The 25,047-nt window shown below is 33.2% G+C and overlaps 1 protein-coding gene across 1 annotated transcript in view; it reads left to right on the top strand.

Annotated features, from left to right (window-relative positions):
- AGL (amylo-alpha-1, 6-glucosidase, 4-alpha-glucanotransferase) overlaps positions 1–25,047 on the top strand; it is a 79,108-nt gene that overhangs the window by 27,016 nt on the left and 27,045 nt on the right. Inside the window, exons 12-27 of the mRNA XM_029229655.1 lie at positions 501–688; positions 2,444–2,567; positions 3,157–3,320; positions 3,602–3,703; positions 3,818–3,973; positions 4,063–4,213; positions 6,430–6,554; positions 6,644–6,756; positions 6,875–7,009; positions 9,435–9,565; positions 12,428–12,564; positions 12,837–12,970; positions 13,877–14,052; positions 18,291–18,393; positions 21,613–21,838; positions 23,041–23,152. Of these exons, the coding sequence (XP_029085488.1) occupies positions 501–688; positions 2,444–2,567; positions 3,157–3,320; positions 3,602–3,703; positions 3,818–3,973; positions 4,063–4,213; positions 6,430–6,554; positions 6,644–6,756; positions 6,875–7,009; positions 9,435–9,565; positions 12,428–12,564; positions 12,837–12,970; positions 13,877–14,052; positions 18,291–18,393; positions 21,613–21,838; positions 23,041–23,152 (2,277 nt within the window). The remainder of the gene's footprint in view (positions 1–500; positions 689–2,443; positions 2,568–3,156; positions 3,321–3,601; positions 3,704–3,817; positions 3,974–4,062; positions 4,214–6,429; positions 6,555–6,643; positions 6,757–6,874; positions 7,010–9,434; positions 9,566–12,427; positions 12,565–12,836; positions 12,971–13,876; positions 14,053–18,290; positions 18,394–21,612; positions 21,839–23,040; positions 23,153–25,047) is intronic.

The raw sequence follows: 25,047 nt of genomic DNA, 5'->3' as shown, positions 1-25,047 counted from the left end.
TGTTTTAATGACATTAAATTTAATTCAGAAATCTCATTTTTAAAAAAAAAAAGAGTGTAGCTTTGGATTTAAGTATCTCTGCCCTCTCCTTTCTAACCATTCTAAATGAAAAAAGATATTCTGCTCTACACCGTGGATTTAATGTAACCTATTGCCAAAAATTGGTAGCAAGGTGGAGATGGAGCTTTAAATGTTTTTGGTAGAACTATAGCTTTAAAGGCCTACTATTATTGTTTTCCTTCAAGAAGTAACTTAAATTTTTGCCATTAAGCACACATTTTTAGAAGAGACAATAAGGTACAATTTTAGCAAAATAGATATGAGATCCAAATTACTATTAACTTTAAAAAATTTTATCCCATGCTATTTTAGATGTAATTTTAACCTATATATGGTTTGTGTTAGAAATAGTAAATGTGTTTTAAAAACAAGTTTTTCCTTGAAGTAAATGTTTTCATTTTGTTTCTCAAACCATTGAAAGCAAGCTCCTTTCTTAACAGGTTCAGATGTTTATCTAAGGAGAGAACTTATTTGCTGGGGAGACAGTGTTAAATTACGCTATGGGAAAAAACCAGAGGACTGTCCTTATCTCTGGGCACACATGAAAAAATACACTGAAATAACTGCGACTTATTTCCAGGGAGTCCGTCTTGATAACTGTCACTCAACACCTCTTCATGTAGCCGAGGTACAGAAAAACAATTCATCTACATTAAGAAAAGAAATTCAGTATTCTCTCCTAGCTTTCCTTAAATAGAGTATACAAATATATGTTTTCTTTTGCTAGTTGGATACCAACATTGATTTGGTGGTAGTATTTAACACTTGCATAATTTGCATAGTTCTGACAATTTTTTGATGCAGCTGTTATGGAGTACTGGGCTATAAAATGTTTGAGTTAATATTTTTATTTTAAGTTAGGGAAGTACATTATATTGTCTCTGATAATACACACACAACCATATTGCTGTATATATATATTAAAATATTCATATTTTAATATTAATATTTTAACAGAATTAATCTTAATATTTTAATATATAAATATTAATTTGTCTTATTCTTGTTATTTTTAGGTTGCTTTCAATACATTAGTAGCCACTGTGAAGTTGAATAGCTTTTCATATTATAATGATTATTTAAACCCTAACATTACAGCATATTGAAACTATCTTAGCCTCATTGATTCAATTTTTATTAATTGTTTATAAAAATGTAAATGTAAACATAAAAGTTTTCTATTCCTCTTTGGGTTTTTTACAGTAACTTAAGCAATGCCAACACTTACAGCATTATCTTTTACATTTTGCAGCTTTGTAAACACTTCAAATTTTCATTCTCTTTATAAGATCTTTGATAGTTTTCTAGTCACAAGTTAGTGTTCTTTGGAAATGTGTGCTTATCTGAAAAACATCTATTTCTATACTTTTAAAGCAGTATTATAATGTATATGTTTCAAGTCCTGTGATGAAAAATTGATTTGATTTGGAAGAATTTAATGAACATTAGTTAAGGTGGTAGACGTTTTTTAGCTTCAAAAAATGGCAGAGGATTTTTTGTGTGTGCCTTTATAGCAACATCAAAAAAAATACACTTTTAAGATTGTTATAACATTATGGCAAAAGTTAGAATATTAAAATTTAATTTGCTTAATTTTAAGTTACATAATCCTCTAGGATCTTACTTGATAGAATTTCAAGTATTTTATTAGTCTTTGTGTAAATGTTATGTTAAAAAAAAACTTTTTGGAACTGATCTGATTTCTGATTAAGAGTTTTGGGGGAAAAAAGAAAAAAAAAAGAGTTTTGGGGAATTCCCTGGTGGTCCAGTAGTTAGGACTCAGTGCTTTCACTGCAATGGCCCCAGTTCAGTCCCCGGTCAGGGAACTAAGATACTGCAAGCTGCAAAGCATGGCCAAAAAAAAAAAGTTTATTATCATCTGTAGGAAAAACTGGCTTCAGTCTGGTCAGACCTAATCTTTGCAATAGCTAAATGATTCACCAGTAGGGAATTTATCATGAATAGCTTAGTCAAGTGCCTGGAAATTAATGGTGTGATTAGAGGTATTAAAAACAAACATAAAACGGGGGGAAATCCTAGCAGAACTGCAGTGTTATGGTTTACATTTTTTTAATGTGACACTAACATTTTTCTTCTTTCTTTTTTCCTCCCCCTTGTGTCCCCATATCTGCAAAATCTAATCTTCCTTTTTAACTGTTATATTGTCTTTATAAATTCTCTTGTTTCCTGTATGTATTGGTCTATTTTATGTTTTCTTACATATGCACAATTACTTTATTTGGAAATTCTTCTTGGATTTCCATTTTGTCTTGCTACATGATATTTTCCTTTGTCAAATCCATGCCTAATCTTGCCTCCTCTCCTTCCCCTGCACCATCTTGCTTTTCTCTTTCTGTTACATTTGTAACTGTGCCTTTTGCAGTACATGTTGGATGCTGCTAGGAAATTGCAACCCAATTTATATGTAGTAGCTGAACTGTTCACAGGAAGTGAAGACCTGGACAATATCTTTGTTACTAGGCTGGGCATTAGTTCCTTAATAAGAGGTAGGCTTATTGAAAGTGTTTTTCCCATCTAAAGCTTTAGTTTTTGTTTAAGTAGATTAAAAGGCATTTAATAGCTTTATATACAGGATTTAATAATGTTCAACATAGTTACTGTTCTTTTAAATATTCTACTCAGAATTTCCTAGTATAACTTAGTCTGTTTTCATCAGTAAAAATTTCCACTTTGGGGTAAAATATCTCATTTTAACTTGAAAGAGCAGTGGAGTGAACTGATGATTCATGAACAAAACCATTTTTTTGGTTGTTGAAAGTATACAAATCTGTTTTTCATCTCCTACCTGCCTATGTGATATAATCTTTAGATTTTTCTTCATAGATTTTATATAACCAACATCCTGATAAACAATATATGTTCCCTTTTACCTGCATGAACCATTTCTCTGGTTAAGTTACAGAGAAGACTTTTTTGTCATTTAAACTAATGGACATTTGTTTAAATGTTTAAAGCTGTTTTATTTTTTATAATATTTATGTGGTCTTTTTTTGAAAATCAGTCATGATACGAAATCTAATCTCTTCTTGGACATTGATAATGAAGATTGTTAAAATATTCTGTAATGCCTTGCAGAGGCAATGAGTGCATATGACAGTCATGAAGAGGGCAGATTAGTTTACCGATATGGAGGAGAACCTGTTGGATCCTTCGTTCAGCCCTGTTTGAGGCCTTTAATGCCAGCTATTGCACATGCCCTGTTTATGGATGTTACCCATGATAATGAGTGTCCTATTGTGGTAAGCATCTAACGTGTTTCTTGTATTTACTGATTTTGCTAAATGTTTTGATATTTAGTTCCCTGCTATTTAGTGGTAGTAATATCCACAAAACTTCAAAATAGTGCCTTAGTGATTGTGATACAAAGGTTTTTGAGCGTTTTGTTATTTGTTATCTTATCGAATGTATTTATGCACTTATCCTGTTACTTCATTATGCTATAGGATGGCACTTTGCATTTGAAAGAAAATAAACTTTTGGGGTTTTTTTTGTTTGTTTTTGTTTTTTTATTGTTTTCTAGCATAGGTCAGCATATGATGCTCTCCCGAGTTCCACGATTGTTTCTATGGCGTGTTGTGCTAGTGGAAGTACTAAGGGCTATGATGAAATAGTGCCTCATCAGGTTTGTTTATGTGTTGTTTTTTAAAATCTACAAGGCAAAAAACTTTGATCATTTTTACCAAAAGTTCTCATTGTAATTAAAACGTACACGTGGCTAAGTTTTAATTTTGTTCAGATTTCAGTAGTTTCTGAAGAACGGTTTTACACTAAGTGGAATCCTGCAGCATCACCATCCAATTTCGGTGAAGTTAATTTCCAAAGTGGCATCATTGCAGCCAGGTGTGCCATCAATAAACTTCACCAAGAGCTTGGAGCCAAGGGTTTTATTCAGGCAAGAAACTAAATTTTCTAGGTTTCTTAAGGTTCAATTTTAGAGTCTTCCCAATTTGAGCACTAATGTGTTTTCTCTTTGTTTCTCAGGTGTATGTGGATCAAGTTGATGAAGACATAGTGGCAGTAACAAGACACTCACCTAGTATCCATCAATCAGTTGTATCTGTGTCTAGAACTGCTTTCAGGAATCCCAAGACTTCGTTTTACAGCAAGGAAGTGCCTCAAATGTGCATCCCTGGTAATGGGATCTAAAAAGTGTTATTGTGATTATATTGTTAAATTGTTAATAATAATAATAATAAATATTATTAAATTGTTACATATCGTATATATTGTAACACAGTGCAAGTGTAGATGTAGTTGAGAAAAAGCATTAGAAATTTTTGAAAGCTTATATTTTTACTACATGGAACAAAACCTGAAAATACTCTCAAATGTTAACATTTTTTGAGTTGTGAAGTGATTTCGTTTTCATCCTAATACATTCCCTTATCTCCTAATTTGTATAAAATGAACATGTATTTCTTCTATACCCAGGAAAATATATATGTATGTTCATGTGTTTGTATGTATGTATATACATATATTCATATGTGTGTCCAAGTGTTTTTATGTATGTGTATATACATATTTACATATATAAACCAAAATGGAAAATAGTTTAATATTTAAGGCTCTTTATAATCCATCCTCACCTACCTTCCTGGCCCTGTGTCACTCCACTATTTCAACCAAATAGATATTTTCACTGTTCCCCAAGTAGTCTTACTTACACTTATTTATGAATTCTTTACATCTTTCAAGGACTAAAGTTTCACCTCCTTTGAGAATCTTTCTCTAAGTATTCAGTGAACTCTCTCTCCTCTGAACATAAAGTAATTATATTCTCTCTATATCACTCTGACACTTAGTTATAAAATACATCCTTGAGATATATCCTTAGTATTGCTTGATTTTTTTCTAGACATGTGTATTTCATTTCCTTCCTTATTATTATATATAATATATTATGGCATAACATGCTCCTGTGCATACAGCAGCTGTCCAAGTCTGTTGATTAATTGAGTGAATGAAGATTCTCATAAAAATCATCATATTCTATATTGGTTGCTAGTTGCTAAATATTCATAACTCCCATTTTTAGAAATTATCAACTTGAATAGTTTCAGAGTTAAATGTTTATTACTTTTTTTGACTAGTCACATGTTTATATTCAGTAATCTTATTTGGTTGTTGCTAATATACATATATAGTTTTACATGGCTGCACTCAGTGTATACAGTAGTTTCTCAGGGGTTTTTTTTTTTTTTTGGTCAGTGATCATCCTTAAAACATTTTCCACTTTATCAGTCCACAAAATTGTGATTTTCATTATGTTAAATATTTCATATTTTATTATGTTAGTATTCCATTTTTAATATTTTGGGGTATGTTTAGCAGTGTTCTTTAAGATTTGAATATACACTAGGAATAATTCTTTTTCTTTTGAACAATTTTCTTAGTATATACTTCCAGAAGTAGATTTCTGGATCAAAAAGTCTTTCGTTGTCAGATTAATGGTTCAAATTATTTAAATAATTTAAATAATAATGTTGCAGTTTTATATATCCTTTGGTCCAGCAGTTCTATTCCCAGGTATATATCTGAGAAACTCTTCTGCATTTCCATTAGGAAATATGCACAGAAATATTTATTGTAACATTATTTATAGTAGAGAAAAACAATAACAATGTTAATAAAATGAATGCATTTTGGTATATTCATACAGTGGAATACTATTTGGCATTTGAAATAAATGAGGTAGAGCTAATTTATATTAGCTGAACAAACCTAAAAAATACAGTGTTGTCCAATAGAAAGGAAGTTGCAGAAATGTATATATAACTTGAATCCACTTAAATAAACTTGGACATATGGAGAATAGTATATATTGCTTAGGGAAACATACATATGTAGCAAAAATTCACAGGATCAATGAACCCCAACCTTCAGGTAGTGGTTGCCTCTGAAGGGAGAGAAAGGGTACACAGGGACATCAGTTGGATTTGGAATGTTTTCTTAAGTGAGGTAAAGAGATCTGGGTGTTTTAAATTTTTCCCTATTTTTTCTGTCTTTGAAATATTCCATTTTTTAAATGTAAGCCTTTCAAGTGATCTACTTTCTCTCCACTCAGTATTAGGAAGGTTGTATATTGTTCCCCAGAGCTAAGCCATTATTACTTGATGAGATCTCTTTTCAAATAAAGCTTTGTTAATTAAGTTGTGATTTTTTTTTTTAAAGCATTGTGTAAAAGTTGCATCTTGGGTAGAATTATCTACTTTCAGACTGTTTTTTTTTTAAATTAACTGATATTTCATATTCAGCTTTAAGTTAAGTGATTTAAAACCTCTTTACCAATTCTTAATTTCAGATGGTTTAATATGAAATTTTGCTAAAGTTTTTATATATTCCTAGGCAAAATTGAAGAAGTAGTTCTTGAAGCTAGAACTGTTGAGAGAAATACAGAACCTTATAGGAAGGATGCTAATTCAATCAATGGAATGCCAAATATCACAGTAGAAATTAGAGAACATATTCAGGTATTTGGGACTCTCATCCCACTACTGTGTTTAACATTTTAAGGACATTAGAATTATTTATTGAACAGTTTTATATAATTTTTTTCAAGCTTAATGAAAGTAAAATTGTTAAACAAGCTGGAATTACCACAAAAGGACCCAATGAATATATTCAAGAAATAGAGTTTGAAAATTTGTCTCCTGGAAGTGTTATTATATTCAGGTATGTTAATTAGAGTTCAAACTATTAACTTTACTTATATTTAAAGTGTTTTACATATCCTGTTAATTTTGAATAAATTACTCCTAAAAATTAACCATATTTTAATTAATGTTTTCAGAGTTAGTCTTGATCCACATGCACAAGCTGCTGTTGGAATTCTTCGAAATCATCTGACACAGTTCAGTCCTCATTTTAAATCTGGGAGTCTTGCTGTTGACAACACAGATCCTATATTAAAAATTCCTTTTGCTTCGTAAGTATGCCTTATTTTATGGTGATTTGCACTTTAATAACTGATAAGTTACCGCAAGCCTGATTTAAGCAGTTTTAAGAGTCCTGTATATCCTTGTTGCTTAAAGGATGGTCTAAGGACCAGGAGTATTTTCATCACTTAGTGTTAACATTTTGTCCTGTGGCTTGTGCCTGTGTATGCAAGCATGCGCTCTCACTCATACACTCCCAGATAGATAGATAGATAAACATGTATACATATATATGCTATACATATCTATCTATATACACATCTCTGTACACATATACACACAGTTTTTCTGAACTATTTGAGACTAAGTTGCATACATCATACTTCTTACCACTTCATTTATTTAATGTCAATGCATTATTCTAATATATGGCTATACCATAATTTATTTCATCAGTCTACATTTTTTGGACAGCTGAATTGCTCCCAATTATTCCCTATTATGTATGTCTTTGTACATTCATCTTTGCATAAATCCTTAGTTATTCCTTTACTAATCAGATTAGCCCTTGCTAGGTGGTACCATATAGTACTAAAGAGTATGGGTTTTGAAATTTAAGGCTGGGTTTAACTCCAGCTTCACCACTGTCAGTATGATCTTGAACAAATTATTTAGACTTTCTTCATCTCAGTTTCCTCATCCGGAAAATGGGGCTTATAATAGTTCCTACCTCTTAGATTTTGTAAGGATTAAAAAGGATAATGCATATAAAGCACTTAACACAATTCATGGCACATAACGAATACTCAATATATGTTTGATATCATGAGTACTAGGATAATTTCCAGGGTTGGAATTTCTGAGTTAGACTGTCTGTATATATGAGGCTTTTAATACTGCCAAATCTGCTCCAGAAAGATTATATTAATTAATATTTTCAGCTCTATGTAAAAGAGTCTAGTATCGCACATCCTTACTAATACTGAGTATATATTATTGTAATGTTTAACAGCATAGAGGATGCGACTAGACTGCTAGGGTTTGAGTCTAATTTCAGACTCTTAGCTGTAAGACATAAGACCTTGGGCAAGTTACCTAAGAGATATAATTATAGTGACTCACAGAATAGTGTTTGACACAGAGTGAGTGATCAGTAAGTGTTAGCTATTAGTCAAATTGGTAAATATAGAATACTTTAAAATGATATCTCAATTTATTTTAAATTTTAAGCTAATTTTTTTGTTCATCAGCCATTTGTATTTATTTGGTGATATGTCATTTTACATATTAGCTCATTTTTCTGTTCCGTTCAATTGTTTTTGTTGTTTTTTAAGAGCTTTTATTAATAAGGGTATTAACTCTTAATTCAAACCATACTTAGTAGTTACATTCTAAAGAAAAATCTGTGATGAAGCAGTTTTGTGTTTCTATGGAAGGTTTATAAAATGCACATTCCTCATCAGAGCTACTTAGATTATTTTGGGACAAGATCAAGAAATCTACACTTTAATATGCTTTGCAGGTGATTCTTATGCAAGGAGTTCACTGACTACATCTTGAAAAATACTGCACTAGAATGGACTTGGTACTGAGGCTACTGATAGATTTGACTCACTCTTGATTCACAAATTGCCGAGGAAGGGTCAGTCCCAGCTGGGAGGAGGGAGGCTAACAAAGACCGAGGGAACAAAGCACAGCTGACAGTTTTCTAAGCTCAGAGGATGTGTATTCAGTTATATAAAATGAAATTATATAACTGAGTAGTTAGAAGTGCAAGGAAAGAAAGTAGGGTTTCAGTTGCATTCAGGTGTAGTCATTTACACAATCTCACTGCTAACTGGACAAAGGGAAACCAAGGCGATGATAGTTAAACACTTCCTTCTGCTCATTATCAAGAAACGTCTTTATCTAAGAAAATCTGGTTTCTTAAACAACCAAGCTGAAGGGTAATGCAACCTTAGGAGCTGAAAGGAGAAGAGGAGAGGAATGTAGCAGTAGAGTAACACATGATTTCTAAGGTCGTTAACTGTGACTTTTGATTATACTTTTATTGGTCCTTTGATAATTATTTTGAGTTTAAGATAATTAGCATAAAAAGTTCTTATTGCCCCACATAGGAGAATATAAAGAAGAGGAAAAACTAAGTCTGAACTAGAAAGATTAAAAACAAATTTATAAGATAAAGGATATAGCAACCAAAAGATTTTTCCAGTATACTTCTAATTAATAAAATTTAGCACTTGATTTTTTCTTTGGCTTGGGAGAAATGTTACTTCTAATTGAGTTTTTAGCATGTTTATCCTCTAATTATTATTTATAAATGTATATTGTGTACAATGTATAGTATAATGCTGAGTTCCTAAAACATACATTGCTAAAACATTTTTTGTTATGATTCAGATTTTCTTTATTTTTATTGAGAGCAAGTGAAATTTCAGTATGTTTAACCAGTTTTCTTTATTTTCCAACTTTTAGTATTGCCTCTAAATTAACTTTGGCTGAGCTAAATCAGGTACTTTACCGATGTGAATCAGAAGAACAAGAAGATGGTGGAGGGTGTTATAACATACCAAACTGGTCATCTCTTAAATATGCAGGTCTTCAAGGTAAGCAAGTACAAGGATAGTGAAACTCTTCGGGGTTTTTTGTTTTTGTATTTAAGGGTCATATGGTGTCTTCCTTATAGGAATAAGAGTATGGGCTCAGAGTTCAACTGCTTTGGTTCAAATTATGGCTCTGCCACCTACTCATTGACCTCTGGCAAGTAACTTAAATTCTCTGTGCCCCAACTTCTGCCTCCATAAAATGTGAATAATATTGTCTGATTCATAGACTTTTATGAGGGTTAAATGAGATCATTCGTTTGGGCTCCAAATGGGACTAGGTTGTAAATATATTCATCTTCCTTTTTTGTCTAATTGGAAATATTTTTTTGTTGCATATTTGTTTTAACCTACAAAGAGAACTTTCAGTTAAATATTATGCAGTTAGAGTAGTTGTAAAGTGGGATACAGGAACTAAATATTTAACTATCAGTTTAATTCATTTGGCTGGTAATATTTTCTTAGATTTTTATCTAGGAAATTTGGTTTCTCACACATGTATTCCTGGTTCATATAGTTTCCCACTTATCAAACCTCCTTTTCAACTTCTTATTTCTCTGTCCATCTAACCCATCTTTAAGGGCCAATTCAATTCTTAACATCTTCCACAAATCCTTCCTTAACTATTGCTTTCACAGTAATTTCTTTGTCCTTCAGACACCCATTGCATTTATCTATTATGTCTCTTATTAGCCCTTGGAATTTACTGCCTTATTTTAATAATAAATATAATTTTTGTATGAATCTTTATTATGGTGGTCAAGAAATAGGCTTTAGAACCACACTTTGTGGGTTGCACCGACTAGCTGTATAACTATATGGTAAACTCTCTGTGGCTCAGTTTTCTCATCTGTAAAATGAAGATAAAAACAGAATCTACCACAAGGGGTTACTGTTAGGATTAAATGAATTAATACATGTAAAGTACTTAGAGAGGCTTATAGTTCATAGTAAGTATTCAGTGATAATTAGCTTTAAAACTCCACTACGTAGACTGTACCTTGAGAAAGAACAATGTTTGCCTTTTGGGGGATTCTTGGTTTTTAGCTTTCATACCTTCTACAAAATCAAGCACATAAGAAGCTCTCAATAAAAATTTGTAAGACTTTTTGTGCTTATGACATTTTGTTTTTTTCTAAAATATTCTCATTTTCAACAAAAAATGTTTTGTGCTGTGAGTAATAAAGAAATATACATCTTACCACTCTTAAGCAGATACCTACCATTTTCACTCTGAGCTGTTAAACTCCTTCTGTTTGCCTGAAAAGACCATAGTTGTGTGAACTTTTTTTCTGGCCTTTATGTTTCTTAAAGTTAAGTCCGGTTTTTTACTAATTTCTCTTTACCTTCTCATGAAATGATTTTTCTCATTCTTTCTAAGTATAATTGCCCTTCCCTGATTTATTTTTTACTGTATACCAATCCCTTTACCCTCTGGCAATTTAGTATTTCCAGCAGCCACCTGATATTTCCAGCAGGCTGTTAATAGCAACCTCAGATTAAATCACACTTAACCATTTCACTGACCTTTCTCTCCTCTAATCAAAATCCCCCTTCCCTACTTCTTGTAACAATACATATTCAGTCATGTTGGAATCCAGGAATCCACTTTTGGACCTGCCCCTTTTATCCTCAACATTTGATCAATAATTAATCAAAATTATTGTATATGTGTTCACCCCAAATCAATAATCATGACTTCTGGATTTTTTTCTGTATTCTCTTTTGGTATACTATTTCCTTTTTATTTCCACGGTTATCATCCTGTCTAGGACTAAATCCTGTCTACAAAACCAACTAACCAGTTTTCCAACCTCTTGATACCTTTTCCACAAATCATACCATCCCATTGGGTATCATCAGACCTCTCTTCTAAAACACTGCTCCGTCAGTGGAGCTAACACTTAGTGTTAGTGGAGCTAACACTTACTGAGCAATATTTACCTTCCCTGAAAATGCTAGGGTGTATATAGACCATTATTTTATACTGTCTTGTTTTCTAGACTTTTTTATATTTTAAGCTTTGTTTCCTAAAGAAGATTATAAGCTTCCTGAAGGAAAGAATATCTTAAATTTATATATTTATTTTTTAATTTCTCAAAACATGCTATATACACAGTAAAATTAATTAAATTCTAACTAAATAAATTTATTTGAAATGAAGTCAATGAAGCCAATATAATTTTTTAAGGTGGAAATTACTACCTTATTAAATAATGAAAGTTGTACTCTTGCTCTGTCATTGAAATAATAGAATGTGCTATATATGCATAGGAATTCTAATACTTCTATCTGAGTAGTACTTGAGGATATGCCTGTATACCTCATTTTGATACTTCATTTAGTTCAAGTACCTCCTGTTATATTTCAAAGAGCCTCTCCAAAACAGACTTTATTTATTACCACCATAGGTGCTCTTGCTGTCTCTGAAACCAGTTCTATGATTTTCTTAAATCTTGCCTGAATATTAAGGAATCCACCACTTTTCAACTGTGAAAAGATACAGACTTATCAGTTTTCTTCCCCCAGATCCTTAGGGCAGGGAAGCTATGCCAATTGCCTTTGAATATTGTAATATTAAAATTCAAAAGAGCAGGACCAGCCCCAGAAAATAGGAATCTAGGAAAACTCCGCATAGCTCCTGTGACAGCAGTCCCCTTCAGTATGCCTTTGTATCTTGGTTCAAGTCAGTGTTGCCACACTTATCTCCAGCCCTGGGAAGTGCCACTAAGGACTGTGCAGTCCTTCTGTCTACCTGTATATGTGTTCACCCCAAATCACTAGAGACTAGCAGCAGCCCAGGCTATGAGAACAAACTACCTTTGCCAGTGATTAAATTGTCATGATATTTCTCTGAATTTTCAGGATTAATGTCCATATTGGCAGAAATAAGACCAAAGAATGACTTGGGGCATCCCTTTTGTGATAATTTGAGATCTGGAGACTGGATGATTGACTATGTCAGTAACCGGCTTATTTCACGGTCAGGAACCATTGCTGAAGTAAGTAAAGCTATATTCTAGTCCAGAAAAACAAGGGCACAATAAGAAGTATATTAACATACTACATATAATATTTATATTGTTTTCTAACCTGAAACATTATTTTCTAAACTGAAACATTTTCCTCCCTTCTTCATCGTCTTTCAGTTCTAATAAGTGAATATCTGGTTAATAGATTGCTAGATAGTAGAATTGCATGTTTGGATTTAGCTTTTAAAATACATCTAGCCTATAAGCACATCAAATTAACTTTTAAAATTATTTTATAACAGGTTGGTAAATGGTTGCAGGCTATGTTCTTCTACCTGAAGCAGATCCCACGTTACCTTATCCCTTGTTACTTTGATGCTATATTAATTGGTGCATATACCACTCTCCTGGATATAGCATGGAAGCAGATGTCAAGGTATATCCAGCAAAGCTTGAGTAGATAAGCATGTTTGTGTAGAAGCCACATACAGTCAGTTTAAACACTCTTAAAAGACCAAAACATGAGGAATTGTCATACACGCATAGAGCTGAAAAAGTTGATAAATGGATAGTAAATTTATTAACATCCTTTAATCTGGAACACACAAAAACAAACAGTTATTAAAATCTGTTCTATGAAACTAAAAAACGTGTTGATGGGAAATTTTACTTGTTTTATGTTATCTGTTTCTATTTATTCCTTGACTTGTTAAGTTAATGGATACAATTTCATAAATCTACACACAGCATTCTTTTTTCTAATTTTTCATTAATTAACAGAAAAAATATTCTGCTATTATTATAAAGGAAATTTGCCTTTATTGGTGAATTTCCCTAAAATGAAACCACAGGTCGGAATGTACCAGTGAAGAGCTGCCAAATCAATCTGAGCATGATTTCAGAAAGAACAAAACTTCAGCCCCACCATTTGTTTTACAACAGGCCTTTTAAAGCCAGCTAGACAGAATACTGGGTGAAATGAAAGCAGTTCTGAAACCTTATCCAAATTGAAAATTTTGTTCTACTGATATTAGCATTGTTACACATTTGTGTAGAGAGACTTTTTGAAGGGAAGAAACCAAGTAAAATAATACTGCCAAAAATTTTTGAATCAATGGGTGTAAAATTTCAGGTATGCAAGATAAGTAAGTTTTGAGATCTGCTGTACAACATTGTGGCTATAAATAACAATATTGTGTTGTACTCTTAAAAATCTGTTTTACACAGGTAGGTCTCAACTTAGTTGTTCTTACCCTAATAAAATTTGTTGAATAAATAAATGAATAATAAAAAATTCTGTATTTCTACACATAATATTTTGAACTCTATAACATTGTTGCAGCTTTGTTCAGAACGGTTCTACCTTTGTGAAACACCTTTCCCTGGGTTCAGTCCAAATGTGTGGAGTAGGAAAATCCCCTTCTCTGCCACTTCTTTCACCTTCCCTTATGGATGTACCATGCAGGCTGAATGAAATCACAAGAGAGAAGGAGCAGTGTTGTGTGTCTCTAGCCGCAGGTAAGAAATTATGTACAAGGTTAAATGTGTAAGTCAGAATTAGAGAGGACATTATGAAGAAATTATTATTAAAAAAAACTCATGATGAAAAAAAGAAAAAAAAAAAAACTCATGATGTTATTCAAGATTTCATGTTACTGCTTAGTAAAATTTCATAGGTATTCACTTGTAAAAATAATAACCGTTCTAACTATTTAATTACCACTGTGCACCAGACATTTATTTATGTGCATTTTTTATTGTGGCCAGTTAATCCTTTTTTTCATGTTTATTTTTCCAACTTATGACATTTTGCTTTTTTTAATCAAATTTGTTTTACTACCCTTTTTCCATTACATATACTTGTTTCCCAATATTAAAAATTAACCCAACCTTGTAAAATTAACCCAACCAAGTTACAAAACACGAAACAAATGTTAAATAATTTTTATTATGTGTCTAATTGCAATCAAATGCTTTCAGCTCTCTTGGTATTTTTCCTGAAAGTAGATTTAAAACCCGAATCAAGTAACAAGTTGAAATCTAAGCAAAATAGGCTTTTGGTTTCTTCTTAATAAATTTCAAGCTATTTCTAAGAAGTATTTAATATTTGAGTCCACTGAAGTTTAGAACTTTCCAAACTAAACTGAAAAATACTAATTGCAGGATGAAAGTAACAGTGTTGTCCTTGTGAATTCCTCTGTTTACCCTTAAATTTGCATTTGCTCAGACCAAGAAAAAAGACCTAGTGGACCCAACAACTAAAAAAGAAGTTAACTTTTCATTTGGAATGATCATGTGAACCTTCTGAAATGTTTTAATTATGTAATTGTGTTTTAGATTTTCACTCAACTATTTGATCTCCTTTTGGTACTTTCTCCTGTGAATCCATGCAGATGGTCATAAAACTGAACAGGGCCATTGTGAAAAAAAGTTGATAGGCAGAATTTGATTTTAAAGCTTATTGTTTAGAAGCCTATTACATAGAATAGTGATCTCAACATTTTTGATTATTCACTGCTGTTGTTAAGCACTCCCAAAATAAATATACTGATGTATTGATATCATAAATGATATACTGATATAAGTTATGATACTTGGTATGTTTACATATCAGGTACAATGTAAAACAAAAAGAGAAACTAAAAATATAAGTTCATAAATATAAATAAAAGTTCTGGGATTTCTTTCTAACATGCTAAAGGAGAGTTTTATATACTCCATACTAACAATATATAGGACTGTACTCAGATTTGCAGATAGATTTCTTCGTCTCATTTTTAAATGAATACAAAGGCCAGGAATACCTTCCTTTGGTGACAGTGGTGCAATATATATATATAATTATAAGCTTTTATAATAATTGACAAGGTAGAAATCATTCAGAAGATGTGTGATCTTAAGTCATATACTCTGAGAGGTCAAAAAGTAATACAAACATTTCCACACATCAGTGCTAGAGATTTTATAGTTTTGACTTTTTAACAAAGACTAACTGCCTGTATTTTGGGGCATACCAACTCAAACTCACCCTTGGATCTATCTATACTTACATTTTATGCAAGGTGTTAAGTGGGTTAAAGTACCAGGAAGTCTGCCGCACAGAGTACTATATATATGTATGTGATAGCTGCTGTCATCATCATCATCAGAATCACATCATCAACCATATATTGGGTTGGCCAGCAGGTTCCTTCGATTTTTACAGTAAAAATAAAAGACACGTTTTTAATTTTCACCAAGAAGTTTATTGAACATCATATGCACCGTTTTGTTCCATTACCTTCCCAAAACTTTTTATCTTTTTGAGCAAAGAACTGTTCCAGGTGCCTTTTACAGTCTTCCAGGGAATTGAATTTTTTTTTTTTTCCATTAAGAGAATTTTGTAAAGACCGAAATGAATGGAAATCCAAAGGTTCAATGTCTGGTGAATACAGCGGATGAATCAGAACTTCCCAGCCAAGATGTACCAGTTTTTGACTGGTCATCAAAGAAACATGTGGTCTTGCGTTATCCTGATGGAAGATGATGAGTTTTCTGTCGACTAATCCCAGACGCTTTTCGTCAAGTGCTGCTTTCAGTTGGTCTAATTGGGAGCCGTACTTGTCGGAATTAATCATTTAGTTCTCCGGAAGGAGCTCATAATAGAGGACTCCCTTCCAATCCCACCATATACACACATCACCTTCTTTGGATGAAGACCGGCCTTTGGTGTGGTTGGTGGTGGTTCATTTTGCTTGCCCCACGATCTCTTCCGTTCCACATTGTTGTACAGTATCCACTTTTCATCACCTGTCACAATTTGTTTTAAAAATGGAATGTTTTCATTATGTTGCAGTAGAGAATCTCATGCGGAAACAGTCAAGAAGGTTTTCCTCACTTAACTTACGTGGAACCCAAGATCAAAGTGATTAACATAACCAAGCTGGTGCAAATGATTTTCAGTGCTTGATTTGGATATTTTGAGTATGTCGGCTATCTCCCATGTGGTATAATGTTGATTGTTCTCAATTAATGTCTCAATTTGATCACTTTCAACTTCAGCTGGTCTACCTGATCATGGTGCATCGTCCAGCGAGAAATCTCCAAAACAAAACTTCGCAAACCACTTTTGACAAGTTATCAGTCACAGCACCTTTCCATACACTGCACAAATCTTTTTGTGCGTTTCAGTTGCATTTTTACCTTTCTTGAAATAATAAAGCATAATATGCCAAAAATGTTGCTTTTTTTCTTCCATCTTCCGTATTAAAATGGCTACACAGAAATTCACCAATTTTGATAAGTTTTTTTTTTAATGCACACCGATATGACAGCTGTCACAATACAGTATAACAAAATTATTTTGAATGAAGTTAAAGACAACTAAGCGCTACTAGAGCCATCTTATGGAAAAAACCAAACGAACTTTTTGGCCAACCCAGTGTATAAACTGTATATGTGAACCGTGTATAAATGATACACAGAGTGTTTAGGGAAATTTTGTACCACTGTTTGAAAGACAATATAGAAAGAAACGTCTGATGTTACCTTTAGTTCTGATGTTTTCTTAACAGAAGAATATACAAGGTGAAGACCCAATAAACAGAAACTTAAAGTTTTGTGAAGTATTGCCAATTTTTGTTTATCTTAGTCAAATTCTTTCACCTCTCAATTTACCTTTTATAATTAATCTTTTATTTCATTCATTCAGTAAATTTTTATAGTGATATGTGCCAGTTACAATTTTCAGTGATACACTTTGGTAAACAATGCAAATGAGATTTCTGTTATCATGAATCTTATTTTCTATTGGGGAGAGACATTCATTCAACAAACCAGAAAACAAACAAGATATTGTCAAATAGTGTTAAGTGCTTAGAAAATAGTTATGAATGAATGCTGTGAACATTTTATGACCTCAGTTTTCCCTTCCTAAAATATTTGTTACATTTACTTCAGCATAGTTGGTTTTCTTGAGTGAAATGCTAATTTCCTTTGCTTTACTTTCCTACTGATTATTGTTTTTAGTACAAGTACAGATAACAATTATATTCTTTTCATGTTTTGTAAGAAACCAAACTCAATCTAAAAGTAAAATTTTCGATTTTATCCACCAGTCACTCTGTTTTACTTCATGCATAAAAGCTGCAGTTACCTAGAATGTTCAAGTTATTTGGCATCTGAAATCCTTGTTTTCATCTGTAAAAATTGTCTCTGGCTAACAAACTATAACACTTCTAAGTCATTTTAAGTCAATGGGAAATTTGGTAATAAAGTAACTCTATAGTGATAGATTAATAAACATTTAATTATGTATCATTAAGGTAATCATCTCATATTTAGATTAATTTATTGCCTTCGAATTGCACATAGAACCTTTTAAAATATATCATTACTATTATATTAAGAGTTCCTTCATGTGTTAGATATTTGACCTCTGATTTTAATCTTTAACTTTAATTTACTAAAAGAAAGTTTATCTGTGTTTAAAGACTCACACATTTGAACCAATTCAGATAAGCATCGCTCTCTAGCACTGATTCTTAATCTATTTTGGGTGACAGATTCCTTTAAGAATCAGATATGATTATGGAACCTCATCACACAAAAGTTGACATAAGTATAGCCATACATTCTGCAGATACCATAAGAGGGTTTGAAGACTCTTTTTAGCTCATCCTTGACCCCCAAGTTTAGAGCAACTCATCTGTAGTAATGGAGTTCATAGGTTTGTGTATATTAAGGTTAATATATTACTTTGTTGTGTTTTCTGTTAGGCTTACCTCACTTTTCTTCTGGTATTTTCCGCTGCTGGGGAAGGGATACTTTTATTGCCCTTAGAGGTCTGCTGCTGATTACTGGACGCTACTTGGAGGCCAGGTAGGAAATCTCTAAAAAGTTGCAATGCAGGTTTATGTTCGAATGTTTTTCACATGCTCTTCAAACATTTCTTATTCATCTATTCTCAACATTTGGGAGGCATGTTTTCCTTAGGTGTGTTTTTTAATTTTATTTTTTATATATTCAATTAATAGGATCATAGAATTTCAAAGAAGTGAAAATCTTTAAAGTTACCAAATTCTAACCCTTCATGTTACAGATCAGGTTATCTTTAGCATTTGCTACTTTATTTCAAGTAAAACTAAAAAATGTATAACCATATTACTAACATCACTCACTAAAGAGTAAAATTTCTATGCCCAAGTTAAGTGTAAGAACTCAGATGAACTTTTAGGTAAAATTGGAAAGTCTGCCATTTTTTGTTCTTCCATAATGAAGGCATTGCTGGCTTTTTGATGGAGTCCGGTAGAAAGAATTATAATACCAGGTTTTCTTCTTTTTAATGTCAGACCTCGTAACCTCCAGTTTTATGTTTTCTAGACTTAAAATAGTGTTTTCTTATGTCACAATATTATGTATGAATTTATCGGAGGTAGAAAAGAAAGGCTCTACATCAGTGCTGTATAGTGTTCCACAAATCAACAGTGTCACCATCATCTGACAGCTTGTTAGAAATGCAAATTCTTGATCTCTATGCTGGATCTGCTGAATCCAAACCTGGGGGTGGAAAGGGCAGAGTTGGCAGATGGCAATCTGTGTTTTCACGGGGGCTCCAGGTGATTTTCAGCGGCCTAAGACTAAAGTTTGAAATCACTGCTCTGCAAGTTAAAACTTGTAGCAAAAAAAGCATTTATATGATACCTTATTTTGATGTCACCCGAGAAATAACTGGAGGTTTGCCTCTCCAAATGACAAGTTTTATTTCTTATCCTTTTAAAATTGGAAATTTCTAAGTGAGCATCTAAAATGTATTATATGCTTCCCTATACTAACCTAATATATAATAAGACATTTTATTATGGACTTAAGATACTATTATGGGGCTATAGAAATTTGGGAGGCTGTGTGCTTCTTCCCCAAATGCCCCTAAATGACCGTGATTAAGAAGTAGGAAGTGGAACGTCAGGAGCATAGTATAGTGGTTAAGAATTTGGGTTTGGGCCAGACTACCAGGTTCTAATCCTGGTTCCAAATGCCCACCTGACAAATTATTTGTTCTCTTTGTGCTCTTCGTAGAATGGTTATAGCACTTACCTTATAGGGTTTTTGTGAGGATTAAATAAGCTAATACAGTTAAAGTATCTAGAGCAATGTCTGCCACATGCTAAGCACTCCATAAATGCTCATTTTAAAAATAATTATTGTTACTTTCATTGTTATCTGGGCTCCCAATGATCACTTCTATGTACTGTCAAAAATTTCTGCTACTTAGTTTTACATATGACTGTCTAGATCAGGCATCAGCTAACTATGGCCTGTCAATTGTTTTGTATGACCTATGAGCTAAGAATGGTTTTTACATTTTTAAAGGATCATTAAATATATATATATATATATATATATATATATATATGATGAGACCATATATGGCCAACAAAGCCTAAAATATTTACTATCTGACCCTTTACAGAAAAAAAGTTTGCTTACCCCTGATCTAGATGATTTCCCAGAATATAATGCATTTGTTACGGTAGTGCTAGCTGCTATGAATTATAAACTCTTAAATTTCAATGGCTTTTCACAAACGAAATTCATTTGCTTCTGATCCTGTACGGGTGTTGAGGAGGGAACTTTCTACTTAGTGGTGAAGGGATATAGGCTTCTTTATCTTCAGGATATACCATCTTCCAGGGACTCTAGGTTCTCTCCAGTCAGCTGGCAGAGAGGGAAAGAGAGCCTGAGGAACACACACCTGTTCCATGTACTTAACATTCTTTTGCCTTAGAATGCAGTCATCTAGCCACAGCCAAGTGTAAGGTAGGCTGGGATGTATAGGAAAGCCATTTTGGTGGACACATGGATGTCTCTACCACAGATAGTTCTACTTCCACCCTCTGCAGAGATGTTCATGGACAGAGGACTTTTTATTCAACTTTCTCATGTATGACATGTTCTAGATGATTAAGATTGCTAATACTCTGACTTTTTATTAATTGGAAGTATCACAGTCCATACTAACACTTTTGTACTGCGAAGATAAAAAGTTCCTCTTACACTATAATTTAAGAGATGGGCATGGGACTTCCCTGGTAGCGCAGTGGTTAAGAGCCCACCTGCCAATGCAGGGGACACGGGTTCAATCCCTGGTCCGGGAAGATCTCACATGCCACGGAGCAACTAAGCCTGTGCGCCACAACTACTGAGCCCATGTACCACAACTACTGAAGCCCGCATGCCTAGAGCCCGTGTCCTGCAACAAGAGAAGCCACTGCAATGAGAAGCCTGCACACCGCAACGAAGAGTAGTCCCCACTCACCACAACTAGAGAAAGCCCATGCACAGCAATGAAGACACAACACAGCCAAAACTTTTTTTAAAATTTTTTAAAAAGAAATGGGCATTGAACTGATATATAGAATTAATTAAATTTCTAAATGGTTTAGCCAAAAAGCGTTGAGGCCTAGAGATTTTAAATGCCTTTTCCAAGGTCATACAGATGGCAACACTAGGATTTAAATCTCAGTCTTCTTATTTCTCAGTTTCATGCTCTTTCTAGAATGCCATGCCATCTTACAAAGTTGTCATTTGGTGTATGATAGTAGAATAACACTTTGAAAGATAAAATTTTCTCTACAAGTTTTTGAAAATAAATTATGTTTTTCAAGGTCAGTTTTTACCCATTTATTTTCTTATATGGTTGTTTTATTCTTGGTATCTGCTATTTAAAGTAATAAGATTCATGTTCTTAGTTCCTCAGATTTTGAAATACGAGGGATTTCAAAAGTAAAACCTAGAGCTATGAGGGACCTTAAAAATCACCCAGTCTAATCCCAAACTCCACAGATGAAAAAATATTCTCCCAGAGGTGGTTAGTCACACAGATTGTTAGAGAAAAAGACAGGGCTAAGATCAAGGTTCCTAACTTTTAATTCAGTGCTTATTTTATATTATGACCTCTTTCTACATGAAAACACAAAGAAATAAGGGCAGGAGAGAAAATACATAAAAAATAATGATTACCAAGAGTGACTTTTTTGTCTTCAATTTTTTAAGTGATTGTTTTCATGTCAAATGATTCACCTAATTCTGTTGTTTTAGGAATATTATTTTAGCATTTGCTGGTACCCTGAGACATGGTCTCATTCCTAATCTCCTGGGTGAAGGAACTTATGCCAGATACAACTGCCGAGATGCTGTGTGGTGGTGGCTGCAGTGTATTCAGGATTATTGTAAAATGGTCCCAAATGGTCTAGACATTCTCAGGTGCCCAGTTTCCAGAATGTATCCTACAGATGATTCTGCTCCTTTGTCTGCTGGTACACTGGTAAAGATCATTTCTTAAAATAATTTTTTTTCCTGAAAAATGACTTTTAGCGTCTAATATAAAATACATGTAAAATTAAGAACCTGAATCTTACAAATTCTTCAAATATTGGTATTTATTTAGCACCTGCTGCTACTATGAGAGATTACAGAGATAAGACTTGCTGTTTGCCTAAAGAGCTTGCAACATGGTAGAAGAGGTGATGTGTATATAATACAATCATTGCAAAAAAGAGGGAAGTGCTATGTAGTCTCATAAAAGAAAGAGAGATGATCTAGTAGGTGGGTCTCAGGGAGGACTACAGAAAGTAACTAAAATTTCACCTAAACTAAACCTTGAAAGGTGAGTAGGATTTCATCAGAGATGAGGGAAGTTGTGAGAAGATATTAAAGATGAAATGAATAATAAAGTACAGGGTGGATTGGCGCACAGTTTAGGACATACTGCTCAGTCTAGTTTGGCTTTTTGTGTAGGGTACCTATAGGGTAGTAAGGGATTGTGGAAAGGGTGGACCAGGTTGGAGAGCCTTGGCTACCAATCCAGGGAGTTCAGAGTTTATCTTATGAGCAGTGCAGAATGAATAAACATTTTTTTGTGTTCTTTTTTCCCCCAGGGATATTGTACTTTTGCCACTTCTGATCTGCATTTATGTTACAGTTTATTTGGTATGGAGGACTTCTAAGCTACCTCAGGGCTAGCATAGATTTATGTCACTACCATGTTTCTATCATGAAGTGTTCAAAGAATATTTGTCCAAAAAATTTTGTAACCTAAAGTAAATTACCATTATAGTATATAGTTTGTCTCCATTGCTATGTATGTGGATGAATTAGAACAGCAATGCCAATTTAAAACTCAGATTTCTGTATAATAAGCTAGATTCATTTATTAGCTGAACTGTTCACTCTAACGCAGATTACACAAGCTCACAAGATTATTTTTCATGTATCAGCAAATTACAAATTATTTCATGTCACAGAATTTATAGTTAAAACTACAGTATGTTAAATGTTCATATGCCAAAGGTCTGATCTATTATATGATGTATAGGAGCTGCTTCTTTCCCCAGTCCCACCCCTTATCCCCATTTCTCCTTTTAAGGGAAAAATATATGTTTCCACAAAACTTCAGTTGTGGAATTTGGGAGACGATAAGAAAAATGTGATTTCTAACAGAGGTAACATCCATTATATCTCAAACAGGATCAACCATTGTTTGAAGTAATACAGGAAGCTATGCAAAGACACATGCAGGGCATACAGTTCCGAGAAAGGAATGCTGGTCCACAGATAGATCGGAACATGAAAGATGAAGGTACATAACTTTAGGTACATAGTAAAGATTTAGTGATGAGATGAAATTAAACCTTGTAATTGTTCATTTATTTCACAAGTATTTTATTTGTGTATAAAACTTCAGAATATAATAATGAAAAAGATTAAGAGTTTCTGATCTCACCAGTTTAGTTTTAGTTTCTAGAGGAAAGATAAGATGTTATATCTTTTGTCAGCCAGTTTGAAAGGTAATTTTGGTGCTTGAATTTATAATCATAACAATAATTGCTAATAATTGAGTGCTTGCTATGTGCTAAGCGTTGTGCTAACTACTTTACCTACGTTATTCCCATTTAACACTTCTGAGAACATTGGGCATGAGTTACATTGTTCCCTTTTTTATTGATAAGGTGACTGAAGCAGAGTAGTTTGCCCAGAGTCACACAGGTGCTAAGTGGCAGAGCTAGGATTTCATCCATAGTTTGTCTGCCCCATAATCTAGGCTCTTATAAAATACTTTTTATAAAGAGGTTTATTTGTATTCAGAGTTAAAATATACTTTTATAACCTCTTTGAAATTCATCATATTCCTATTTTTATGGCACACTGTCATCATCATTAGCCAGTGCAAGGCTAACAATAATTTATTTTATTACTCATTCCCCTAAGAGACATTCCAGTGGGTTTGTTGTATATTCATGTATTGTCTTGCAAAATATATATTGCTTTAAGTGCATGTAGACCTTTTTTTCAACTTTTTAATTTTGAAAGAATTGGGGACTGATAGAAAGTTACAAAAATGACACATAAGCGTACCCTGAACCCTTCATCCAGCTTCCCCCAATAAGGACATCTTATATAACTGTAGTACAATATCAAGATCAGGAAATAGATATTAGTGTCATACCGTTAGCTAAGCTATAGACCATATTCCTTTTTCACCAGTTTTACGTTAACTCATCTGTGTGTGTGTGTATGTGTGTGTGTGTACTTCTGTGCAGTTTTACCTCATGTATAGTTTCATGTAACCACTACCACAGTCAAGGTACAGAGCTGTTCCGTCACCAAAGAGGTTTTCCTTGTGCTATCCCGTTATAGTCACACCAACCATCCCTGGTCTCTAACAACTGCCAATCTGTTTTGCATCTCTATACTTTGTCATTTTGAAAATGTAGATAAATGGAATCATATAGTATGTAACCTTTTGAGATTCGTTCTTTCACTAAACATAATCCCCCTTGAGAACTATCCAAGTTGCTGCATTTATCAATATTTTATTAGTTTTTATTGCTAAGTAGTATTCCCTTTTATGAATGCACCATTCATCTTTTGAAGGATATTTAGGTTGTTTCCAATTTTTTTGGCTAATACAAATGGAGCTGCTATAAACATTCATATACAGGTTTTTGTGTAAACATAAGTTTTCATTTCTCTGAGATAAATGCCCAATAATGTGATTGGGTGATGTGGTCAGCACATGTTTTGTTTTATAAGAAATTGCCAAACTATTTTCATTTCATATTCCCACCAGCAAGCTGGATAGATCCAGTTTCTCCACATCCTTGCCAGAATTTGTTGTTATCACCTATTTTCAGATGTTCTGATAGTTGTGTAGACCACTACACATTGTGGTTTTGATTTGCATTTCCCTATTAATGGTTTTAAACATCTCTTCACGTGCTTATTTACCATCCATATCCCCTCATTGACGAAATGTCTATTCATGTCTTTTATCCATTTTCTAATTGGATTGCTGGTTTTCTACTGTTAAGTGTGTGTGGTGAAATACACATTTACCATTTTATCATAAAGTATATCATTTTAGCCATTTTTAAGTGTACAGTGCAGTGGCTTTAAGTACATTTGCACTGTTTTTCAACCATCATCGCTATCCATCTCCAGAACTTTTTCATCATCCCAAACTGAAACTATACC

This window comes from Monodon monoceros, unplaced genomic scaffold (assembly GCF_005190385.1).
Source record: "Monodon monoceros isolate NGI ecotype Baffin Bay Population unplaced genomic scaffold, NGI_Narwhal_1 Super_Scaffold_18, whole genome shotgun sequence".
NCBI classification, from domain to species: Eukaryota; Metazoa; Chordata; class Mammalia; order Artiodactyla; family Monodontidae; genus Monodon; species Monodon monoceros.
The sequence above is the reverse complement of the archived record's forward strand: the minus strand, read 5'-3'. Positions and strand labels throughout refer to the sequence as shown.